This window comes from Rana temporaria, chromosome 10 (genome assembly GCF_905171775.1).
Source record: "Rana temporaria chromosome 10, aRanTem1.1, whole genome shotgun sequence".
NCBI lineage: Eukaryota > Metazoa > Chordata > Amphibia > Anura > Ranidae > Rana > Rana temporaria.
This window is the reverse complement of record NC_053498.1, coordinates 74,452,786-74,465,163: the sequence shown is the minus strand read 5'-3', so window position 1 is coordinate 74,465,163 and position 12,378 is coordinate 74,452,786. Positions and strand designations below refer to the sequence as shown.

The 12,378-nt window shown below is 44.2% G+C and overlaps 1 protein-coding gene across 1 annotated transcript in view; it reads left to right on the top strand.

The window, feature by feature from the left end:
• Positions 1–201: 201 nt before the first annotated feature.
• Positions 202–12,378, top strand: part of ARCN1 (archain 1) — a 37,699-nt gene continuing 25,522 nt past the window's right edge. Inside the window, exon 1 of the mRNA XM_040325491.1 lies at positions 202–324. Within this exon, the coding sequence (XP_040181425.1) occupies positions 322–324 (3 nt within the window). The 5' untranslated portion in view covers positions 202–321. The remainder of the gene's footprint in view (positions 325–12,378) is intronic.

The following is a 12,378-nucleotide window of genomic DNA, read 5'->3' as shown; positions in this document are numbered from 1 at the left end:
AAACCTCGTCCCATAGAGTATAATATATATTTGTGAACACCCAGGTAGGTAGGAACGTATAAACCGTCTACGTGTTCCACACACAATCATCCCCTTCACGGACTTCGGAACACACGTCATTGAGAGAACGCACTGCCCTCATCCAACATGGCCGCCCGCGCCTCCCCCTGTCAGACGTGCCATTACTAGGTTTCTTTCCCCCGGACATTACGTCTCTTCCTGTTGAAGACGTGGCCCCGGGACTGCCATATTGTTGAGAGGGCTGTTGGAGTCCAAAGAACGGGCAGAAAGGCGTAATAACCGGCCGTGAGAACTGCAACCATGGTAAGGAGGGGGCTCGGGGGTGTTATAGGGTACGGCTAGGAGAGCGGAGAGCCTCCTGGGGGCCCGGGGCCACAGCCGGCCGGAGCGCACGAACTGTCACTGGCTGCGTCCTGTCAGCTGGCCCGGTACAGGAGAGTATAGGGGCCCCTCATATTCTGAGTGTAGGAGGGGGGCCCCGGGACAGGCCTGACATCGGGCCTTCTCTTAGTCTCTTGTTATGAGGGGAGGGGGTGTTCTCCTCTGGGCTGTAGACGGTGAGGTGACTGGTGAGGTAATCCCTACTTCATTACCTCACTGGACTTCACCATGGCAGCCTCACCTGAGAGGATTCACACAGCATACCCAAGAGGGCAACTCCTCAGATATTCTTCAACTTTTTTTCTAAATTCTTTTACACCTGTGTGTTCCAGGATTTTATTTATATTTTTTGCACACAACCCTAGAAGTGCACACAGCACTTGCACTGATGTTATTTCTCAATGCCAACCCCTGATGCGGATAGCGAATGTGCAAGGCTCACCACCCAAATAAGGTGCGGGAGATACTTTGGCGCATTTGCTGCTTGTAGGGCAGGCCAATCATGTGAATCGGTTGCCCAGTGCCGCCGCACAAGTGCGCAAAAAAATGCACATAAGCGCAAGTGGGGCCTAATGCATTGGGCACTAAATAGCGCGTGTATGGCTCAATGTCATTGGGGCAGGGGGCAGAATTTGGGAACAGATTGGTTTAGCATGCAGGGGAGGGGAAATTCGATGAAGTGTTGGTAACACCCTTTTAACCACTTGACCTCTGGAAGATTTACCCCCCCATTCGCGACCAGGCCATTTGTTGTGATACACCTCCCCGTTACTTTAACCACTTAAGCCCCGGACCATTTTGAAGCTAAAGGACCAGGCCACTTTTTGCGATTCGGCACTGCGTTGCTTTAACAGACAATTGCGCGGTCGTGCGATTTGGTTCCCAGACAAAATGTACGTCCTTTTTTTCCCCACAAATAGAGCTTTCTTTTGGTGGTATTTGATCACCTCTGCAGGTTTTATTTTTTGCGCTATAAACAAAAATAGAGCGACAATTTTGAAAAAATTGCAATATTTTTTACTTTTTACGATTTGTAAATCCCCCAAAGATATTTTAAAAAAAAAATTTTTCCTTAGTTTAGGCCGATATGTATTCTTCTACATATTTTTGGTATAAAAAAAATCACAATAAGCGTTTATCAATTGGTTTGTGCAAAAGTTATAGCGTTTACAAAATAGGGGACTGTTTTTTATACAATTTTTATAATTTTTTTTTTTTTTTTTTTACTAGTAATTTTTTTTTTTTTATCGGTACTGCGACATTATGGCGGACACTTAGAACACCTTTGAGACATTTTTGGGACCATTGTCATTTTTACAGCGATCAGTGCTTTAAAAATGCACTGATTACTGTGAAAATGACACTGGCAGTGAAGGGGTTAACCACTAGGTGGCGCTGTAGGGGTTAAGTGTTCCCTAAAGAGTGATTCTTGCTGTGGGGGCGTGGCTTGCTGTGACACGTCACTGATCGTGTTCGCGATGACAGGGAACACGATCAGTGACAGTGTCACTAGGCAGAACGGGGAGATGTTGTGTTTACACTAACATCTCCCCGTTCTATCTAGCCATGAGACGATCAAGTCCGCGGGAGCGCTCACGGAGATTGCGTGCCCGCAACAACCGCTCCTTAAAGGGGACGTACAGGTACATCCTTTTGCCTGCTCGTGCCATGCTGCGGACGTATATCTGTGTGCGGCGGGCGGCAAGCGATTAAGGGCTCATGCACACAAGACGTTTTAAAAACGGCAGCGCTAAAAAAAAAATTCGTTAAAAACACTCACAATAATGTAAAAATGTTACATGTGTTTAACCAAGTTTTTAGTTTTTACTTCTCCTGGAAGCACAGGCTGTCATGTTTTTTTTTTTTTTCCCCACTGTCCCTAAACGCTTAGGACCCTTTCACACATACGCACCGTATGTCCGCATTTTCATCCGTCCGTTTGCGGATGAAAACGGGACATACATGGGTCCCTATGTGATTACGGGAGTCAGCGGATGAACATCCGCTGACACCCGTAATTTGTCCGCCTCCGCAAACATCCGCATTTGCGGACGGAAGAAATCGTCTATCGGATCGGATGAACACGGACATATGGTCCGTGTTCATCCGATCCCCCATAGGGGAGAGCGGAGGAAAGACAGGGCGGTCCCTGCACAGTGTGCGAGGACCGCCCTGTCATCTGCCAGCTCAGCGGGGATTTTACGGAGGATCCCCGCTGAGCTTTGCGGACACATGGACCGGATCATTACTGATCGGCCCAATGTGAAAGGGCCCTTATGCCTCTGACAGTTTGTGTTCATGGACACATAGGCTAACGTGGAGGAGCGTTTAGAGGCAGTTGAAAAAAACGTTTTGAACCGCTAGCGAGGGTTTAAAGCAGCCGAAAACCTGTGCAAAAACGACAGTAGAGCGATGCTAAAAATATCTGCGCTTTACCCCCGCCCCGGTGTGAAAGGGGTCTAACAGCAGCTGTAAAAACGTCCTGTGTGCATGAGCCCCAACTGACAACTGCACAGTGTACACAAAATTTGGCAACTTTTCTCACAAATAGATCTTTCTTTTGGTGGTTGGTATTTGATCACCTCCTGTGTTTTTTATTTTTTGCGATATAAACTAAAAAAAGAGCGACAATTTTGAAAGTATAAACCAATGTTTTTTACTTTCTGCTTTAAAACGTATCCAATTAAAAAAAATGTAAACAAATGTATTTATAAATTTAGGCCAATATTTATTGCTCTGTGTTTGTTAAAACAAAATCCCAATTAGCGTATATTGATTGGTTTATTTACATGAACATTTTATCGTCTACAAACTTTGGGATATATTTATGGAACTTTTTACTTTATTTTTTGTATTCTAGTAATATCAGTGACTTGGAGCAGGACTGCGATATTGAGGCAGCCAATCGGACACTAACTGACACTTTGCGGAAACCAGTGACACTAATGAAGTGATCAGTGCTAAAAATATGCACTGTCACTGTACTAATAACACTGTCTGGGAAGGGATTAACATCAGGGGCAATCCAAGGGTAACTGTGTGCCTAACAATGGCCCAGATTCAAGAAGCACTTGCGCCCACGCAACCATAGTTGCGCGGCGCAAGTGCTTACTTGCTCCGGTGTAACGAGTGCTCCTGATTCAGGAACCTCGTTCCACCGAATGCAGCCTAGGATGTGACAAACATAAGCCTCCTTATGCCTTCACATCCCAGGCTGCATTCTTGCGTTGGCCGCTAGGGGGCGCGGCCTTTGTTATCGGCGTGTAGTATGCAAATTGCATACTACCACCGATTCACAAAAGTTGCGCGGGCCCTGCGTACGCAAGGTACGGAGTTTCCGTACGGCGCCTTTAGCATAAGGCTGCTCCTGCTAATAGCAGGCGCAGCCAATGCTAAAGTATAGCTGCGCCTCCCGCCCGTGAAATTTAAATTTCACGTCGTTTACGTAAGTGAACCGTGAATGGCGCTGGACGCCATTCACGTTCACTTAGAAGCAAATGACGTCCTTGCGACGTCATTTGCCGCAATGCACGTCGGGAAAGTTTCCCGACGGAGCATGCGCTGTTAGCTCGGCGCGGGAGCGCGCCTAATTTAAATGATTCCCGCCCCCGGCGGGATCATTTACATTAGGCGCCCTTACGCAGGGCTAATTAGCATTGCGCCCGCGCAATTTACGGAGCTACTGCTCCGTGAATCGCTGGGCAAATGGAAATATTTGCGTGGGCGCAGAGAAAAATCTTTGCTCTTTGCCCACGCAAATATTGCTCCATTCTACCTGAATCTGGGCCCATGTGTTTGTGTACTGTGTGAGGTGCTTTTACTAGGGGAAGAACAGAGATCTGCCTTGTTTACATAGGCAGATCTCAATTTTGTGGTTATTGCCAAAGATCAGCGGGCGCTGGCGCACATCCAGTGCCTGGCACCCACAGATCACCTTCTGCTGTGAATAATCAGAGCAGAAGTGGTCCACCAGCGGCGTGCGCCCCCTGCAAGCGTAAGTGCAGAGTTGCCTTTATAAGATATTGATAAAATAGAACGAGTCCAGAGACTGGTAATAAAAATGATGAAAAGTTTTATCCCCCAAACTTATCGAGAGTGACTTCAGGAACATCAATAATGCTTTTTTGTTTGTTTTTTTTTCGGTCCCGACTCCTTCACACATTGCTTGTCTAGGCAAATGACATGCATTGTGCCTCCTGGGGTATGCAAGTCAAATATCCCAGGAGGCTTAGTCTTTCGTTCACAAAGGAAGAGGGGGTGGGCCTAGCAGTGCGCCATCAGGAGGACCGCCGCCTCTCTAAGACATCGCAATAACATGGCGGCACAGGACCTGAGCAGCTGGGGGGGTGGGGTAGGCTGAACACTCACAGTGGACGGAGCCTGATGGAGAACTCCAAGAGACTAATTCCCCATGGGTCCACCCGCCCTCTTTGTGATTGACAGTAGATGGCAAGGGGCAGATTTCACAGCAGTTTTGGGATCCACCCACTGCTGTCAATCACAAGGCAGACCTGATGGGGAATTTACGGTGGTTTAACCACTTAACGCCCGCCCACTGCATATATACGTCCTGTTTTTAAAGATGGATATCTCGATAACGGCAGCAGCTGCTGCCACAACCGAGGTATCCATTTTTTCAGTGGGCGAGCCTGTAAACGATAACGGCGGTCTCCGTGGCGGATTCGCCGCGAGATCGCCGTTATCGGTGGCGGGAGAGGGCCCTCCCGCCGCTCTTCCGCGCCCTCCGCCACTTACCGGAGCCGTCGGTAGCGGCGGAAAAGATCGGATGCTGCTGCCTGGTGTGTGAGGACTTGAGTGAGGGCAAGATGGCCCCCACCCGTCCTCATAGCTTTGCTGGGCGGAAGTGACGTCAAAACGTCAGTCCCGCCCAGCGTCTTAAAGAGACAATTTTTTTGTTGTCATTTTTTTAAATAACAAATTTTTTTTTTTTTTTTTTTTTTTTTTCTTCTTGCATTTAAGTCTAAATATGAGATGTGAGGTCTTTCTGACCCCAGATCTCATATTTAAGAGGACCTGTCATGCTTTTTTCTATTACAAGGGATGTTTACATTCCTTGTAATAGGAATCAGGGCTGTGGAGTCGGAGTCGAGGAGTCGGGGGGGAAATTTTGGGTACCTGGAGTCGGCAAACAATGCTCCGACTCCTACTAAATTTAGATTGGAATAAAAAAAAAAAAAGCAAGTTTAAATGTCCCAATTCACAAAAAGTTATAATTAATGACTTCTCTACTGTAAGAATAAAGACCAATTCATGCAGTGCCTCACGTAACCGCAAAACGAACACGTTAAGTGACCGTGAAGAAGCATGCTTTTCATGTGCTTCACTATATGGCACGCAACGCACAATTAGGAGCTGCAATACTTATACTTTCCATAGTGTTGTGTTCTGCTCTTACAGGGAACGCATGTTGGAGAACCAGTAAGTGTCCAAATAAAAAAATTCCAACAGGAGTTTTATAAAGCACTAAAAGAAGTTGAAAAGTATGATCGCTCATCAAAACTTACTGTTGAAGAAGCCATCCTTGTTTATCCAGAGATCGTTAGTGATGTGGCCAGAATAGTTACTGCAATGCCACCCACCCAAGTCAGTGTCGAAAGATTATTTTCAGCCCTAAAAATAATAAAGTCTGACTTAAGAGCCTCTATGAAAGAGGATCTGGCAGAGGCAATTCTCTTACTTAGAACTCTACATTGAATTGATTTGCATTTGCTAAGCCTAGAACTACATTTCAAGATTAATATAAACCATTTCTAGGTTTTACAGATTTTGTTTTTGGTTCATTATAGATAAGCTTTGTTTTTGTTCTAAAACAACCAAATAGTGTGGTTTGTATTTTTGAACTGGTAAAGATCCTGTTCCTGATGTTTATGCCTGCTGCTACTATCCAGCCACTTGATTGATTGATTGATTAATAATTTTTTTGTTTTCATTGTGTTTGTATTTTGCTTAAACTGTGCAATACAGTAGACTGTTGGCTTCGCAGCCAGTAGTCCTGTGGTAGGTTGCGTTTCTTTCCCTCAAGGAATGTATAAAATACATTCGCATATTAATACAGAGGAGTCGGAGTCGGAAGTACATAAAACTAAGGAGTCGGAACATTTATCTACCGACTCCACAGCCCTGATAGGAATAAAAGTGATCATATTTTTATTTTTATTTTTTTTTCAGTGTAAAAAATAATAAAATCAATAAAAATAAATAAGAAAACAAAACAATTTTTTTTAAAGCGCCCCGTCCCGACGAGCTTGCGCGCAGAAGCGAACGCATACGTGAGTAGCGCCCGCATTTGAAAACGGTATTCAAACCACACAAGTGAGGCATCGCCGCGATCGTTAGATCGAGAGAAATAATTCTAGCCCTAGAGCTACTCTGTAGCTCAAAAAATGCAACCTATAGAATTTTTTAAACGTCGCCTATCGAGATTTTTAAGGGTAAAAGTTTGACGCCATGCCACGAGCGGGCGCAATTTTAAAGCGTGACATGTTGGGTATCATTTTACTCGGCGTAACATTATCTTTCACAATATATAAAAAAATTGGGCCAAATTTATTGTTGTCTTATTTTTTAATTCAAAAAAGTGAATTTTTTCCAAAAAAAGTGCGCTTGTAAGACCGCTGCGCAAATACGGTGTTACAAAATGTATTGCGATGACCGTCATTTTATTCTCTAGGGTGTTAGAAAAAAAATATATAATGTTTGGGGGTTTTAAGTAATTTTCTAGCAAAAAAAACTGTTTTCGTCTTGTAAACACCGAATCTGAAAAACACCTTCTGTCCTTAAGTGGTTAAAACTCAAAAACAAACATTTTAATATACTGCAGTATACCAATTCTTAAAGTGGAGTTCCACCCATAAATATAACATTACATCAGTAGTTTTAAAAAAATGTCATTAGTCCTTTAAGAATTTTTTTTTTTTTTTTTTTAGATGCCTTCAAAGTGTTGTTGCTAGGCAGAATAGTTAATCTTCCCTCTTCCTGCACCTAGGTGCTTAAGCTTCCTAACCTACACCGCACAGACTCCTGGGAATGTAGTGGGTGTAACTTTCCAGGAGACTGTGCACTCCCCAGTCTCGAAGAATCATGTGACTTGGACAGTACAGGTGCTGAAACCTGATCTGAAACCTATTACACTGCTTGTGCAGCACTGAGCATGTGTGAGATCTGCAAGGCTGAAATCCAGGAAGTCATACAGTCTGGCTTCATGATGCCCACGCTTAAGATGGCCCCAGTCAATTTCTATTTTATAAAGTGTCTAAATGCTGTAACAACCTAACAAAACGGACCTTAGTTTACAGACTAACTTTACTAGAATACATTAAGCTTGTGTATTACAGGGGTATTTATATTTAAAAAGTGAAATTGTGGCCAGAACTCCGCTTTAAATGTAGTGGCTGCATTCGTTTTTTTGTTTAGGCTTTTTTTTCAGCTATTAAGACCTGGGGATCTGGCCAGTTGCTAACTTCCTGTCTTGGGGTATCTCCACTCTGGATGGAGGTGCAACGGACACACCTTTGTACAGCAGTATTGTCATCCTGAGAAGAGGTTAGTGTTCAATGCACTAGCAGATTTAGATGGACTTGATTTACAAATTAAAGCAAAACTAAACCCATCAATTTGTTTCCCAAAACCTTTATAATAAAGACATCCAGTGAGTAACTGTCACAGTTGCTTGTGTACTCAACTGAACTGTCGAACAATCAAATGGCTGGTGTCGTAACTGATCACATATGAGCCCCAGGGGACCTGCAGATCAAACAGAGGCTAAGATGAGTGTCATTGGCTGTTTACCACTTCAGCTCCGGAAAGATTTTACCCCCCTTCCTGACCAGGCAACTTTTTGTGATGCAGCACTGCGTTGTTTTAACTGACAATTGCACGGACATGCGACACTGTCCCCAAAAACTATTTTAGGGCCGAAACAGCTAATCGATTATGAAATTAATCGATTACAATTTTCATAATCGATTAATCGGCCAGTAACATAATGGGGTTAAAACAACTAAAATTGGCCCTTTATAGTGCAAAAAAGCAAATCGCTACTGTAAATATTACTTTCACTGTCCCACAGTAAAAAATGAACCCCTTACAGTAGCGATCATTTGCTCTTTTTTTGTACTTATTTTTGTTTTTTTAAACCCCATTATGTTACTAAACAATTTTTTAATTCAAAAAAGTTAATTTTTTCCAAAAAAAAGTGCGCTTGTAAGACCGCTGCGCAAATACAGTGTGACAAAAAGTATTGGAATGACCACTATTTTATTCTCTAGGGTGTTAGAAGAAAAAAAAAAAATATAATGTTTGGGGGTTTTAAGTAATTTTCTAGCAGAAAAAACTTTTAGTCTTGCAAACACCAAATCTGAAAAACACCTAAGGTCTGGAAGTGGTTAATGTATCTTTAAATGGAAAACAATTTTTACTCCAAAAGCATTTTATGAAAATAAATTTGATAAAAATCCAGATTTTTTTTAAATCCTAAAAATCGGATTTTAAATCCCCAATTTTTTTTTTTTTTTTTACGTTTATGAATGAATGAAAAACTTGTATAGCGCTACATATGCGAACTGAATCGCCTCAAGGCGCTTGGTATCCATTTTCCTTCTAATTTTGGCCTTCAGAATAGGTGGGTCTTGAGTTTCTTTCTGAAGGCCTGGTGATTCATTTCCGTTCGGATATCGGTTGGTAATGCGTTCCACAGTCGGGAGCCTTGGACTGCAAATCTCCGTTCTCCTTTTGTCTTATAACGGGCCTTTGGGATTTGGAGTAGATTTTGGTTAGTTGACCTGAGAACACGATTGGGGTTGTGGTATTTTATTTTCTCACATAGATATTGGGGAGCGATTCCTTGAATACATTTGTGCGTCAGGCAGAGGGCTTTAAATGTGATCCGGTCCTTCACGGGCAACCAGTGAAGGGACCTGAGGGAGGGAGTGATTCCCAGGGTTTTTTCCCTGTTATCAGTCGTGCCGCGATGTTCTGGACGATTTGTAGACGAGCAACTTGGTATTTTGGAAGACCGAGATACAGGGCGTTTGCATAGTCGAGTTTGGAGGTGATTATTGTTCCCACGACGACCGATGTATCCTCTTTTGGGATGAAGGGGATGAGTCTGCGTAGCAGGCGCAGCACATGGTAAGATCTGCTGACTACTGAGCCAATTTGTGCATCCATTGTCATGTCGGAGTCAAAGGTGACTCGGAGGCTTTTGACTTTGGTCCTAGGGGTAATAATTTGTTCCAAAATAGGCGGGGGCGTTCATGACGCCGTCACTAGTCTCTTGTGGTTAGCTGTTGCTAACCGCAAGAGACCAGTGACGGCGTCATGAACGCCCCCGCCCATTTTGGAACAAATCGATACCCCTAGGACCAAAGTCAAAAGCCTCCGAGTCACCTTTGACTCAGACATGACAATGGATGCACAAATTGGCTGTTCTGTTTTTGCTCCATTTGCTTCTGTTTTTGCTCCATTGAGTTTAAGGTAACTCTCGGTCATCCAATTTTCTATCAAAGTAAGGCATTTCTCTAGTCTGAGATAGTGATCCTTTTTACTGCTGATGCGAAAATAAAGCTGGGTGTCATCGGTGTAGGAATGGTAGAGTAACTCCTGGTTACTAATAATTTTAAGGAGTGGGCGTAGATACATATTGAATATTACAGGCGACAGTGGTTACCCTTGGGGAACTCCGCATGACACAGTGCGTCGTTCTGAGGTGATCACTGCTGTGGAGGAGTTACAAGCACTGATCACCCTGTACAGATTTAAGCCTGACAACCACAGCTGGTCCTCTCTCTCAATCACCGCTCACTGTCCCCTATCCTCCAGTCCCCATCCATCCTTCTCAATGCTGCCCCATGCATCTGTCCCCCTCTCTCTTCCGTGTCCCCCTCCGTGCATCTGTCCCCTTCCGTGTCCCCCTCGGTATCTCAGGATGGAGAGCGGAGGTAGGAGCCGGTAAATACCCACTCGTTACAACCAAGGTATGCAGAATACCATCTCCTGAACTCAAAACACATTGAACCTTGAAGCACATGGGCTACAGCAGTAGAAGACCACACCGGGTGCCACTCCTGTTAAAGCGGAGGTCCACCTAAAAATGGAACTTCTGCTTAATCCACTCCTTGCCCCCTTACATGCCACATTTGGCATGTAATTTTATTTTTGGGGGGGGAGTGGGGACTTCAGGAGGAGTGGGACTTCCTGTTCCTCCTTCCGCCAAGGGGCTGGTAAGGTGAATAGCTTAATCGCCTTATTGCAGCCCCTCCCTGTAGGCTAGCGCCTGTCCAATCGGACGGCGCCGCGCTGCTCGCGCATGCGCAGTGGGTGCCCGGCCGTGAAGCCGAAAGCTGTCACTGCCGGGTGCCCACACTAGGAATGAAGACGCCGGCCGGGAGGGGGGGCGAGGAGCGGAGCCCCGGCCGGCGCGTCGCTGGAACCGTGGAGCAGGTAAGTGTCTTTTTATTAAAAGCCAGCAGCTACACTTTTTGTAGCTGCTGACTTTTAATAAACTTAAAAACAGGCTGGAACTCCCCTTTAACTAAGAACAGGAAAATGAGGCTACAATTCAAACAGGCTCACTAAAATATATAATGAGAAGATTGGAAAAACATTGCCTAGTCGTGATTTCAGCTGCGACATTCAGATGGAAGGGTCAGAATTTGGTGTAAACATGAAAGCATGGATCTATCCTACCTTGTATCAATGTTTCAGGCTGGTGGTATGGGAATTTTTTTTTTTTTCTTGGCACGTTTTGGGACCCTTTAGCATCGTATAAATGCCACGGCCTACCTGAGAATTGTTTCTGACCATGTCCATCCGTTTATGGCTACAGTGCACACATCTTATAAAGGCTACTTTGGTTGGGCGATCAAAACGGCGTGACCAGGCTACCTGTAGCAGCTGACGGTGGAACGCACGCACACGCCGACACGGAGGTGGAGGTACCCGTGCCTTACTGATAGGCTTGTAGACCCAGTGCCGGGATGGGCACTTTTTAATGTAAGTGGCCACTTGGCCCATGTTTTTTTTAATCTCTTTTAAAATAAAAACCGGTTGCACGATGGAAGTGTTTTTCTGTTCCATGTCCCATCTTTGAACGTCTGGAGGAAAAGGTGTCTATTCAACTATCTGTGACGCACGATATGTATGCAGGCATTATCCTGCATAAGTGAATTTGACCATCTTTTTCAGTAAAGAGGTCCACCATTTCTGGTAAGCGCATTACCACTAATGAGCACGTTTGGGTGTCGATCGTTGTTATGGTGAAGGAGCACTCAGAGGCACTTATTGAATGAGGAGAATTATCTTGGAATTATCTTGAAACACACACAGTGGCATCCAATTAGTAATGTGACAATACATCCACTCCTTTGTTGTGTGATCCACGGCTAATGAGTCATCACTATTCTTTTGGACTTTTTATATAGATTCAGTTTCTGCCTGCATAGCGACACTGCACTTGTAAACTATCTACCTCACTAATTGTATTTATTTTTAATCAAATTGTACTTTTATATTAATTATTTCCACTGTTATCAACACTTTTATGAATTGTTTATATTCACCTGCTTGAGAAGAGCCATTTTATGTTGTACCCACCACTTTCACTGTCCAGTGACATTTATTCTCCATAGCGCCCCCTATCACTCTATCATTCATTAAATAGGAGGTATACACTCCATTTCACAGGGGAGCAGCTTAAATTTAAATACACTCTTTTTTGTATTTATTTATTACACTAATTTACGAGCTGGTCACAACACAAATTAAATTATGTATTTTTTGGCACGAAAATTACCTTTTTACAAGGTGTGCACTGTGCAGGCAGTCAATGGGGCGACATGCTGGATGCCACAGAGGGGGTGATTGCCATGTGTTGGACCCCAGGAACCCCACAAGAGATGCGTGGCAGGTTTCCGGGGGGACCATGCTGGCATGGTCCGTTTTAGCAAGTAAACAGAG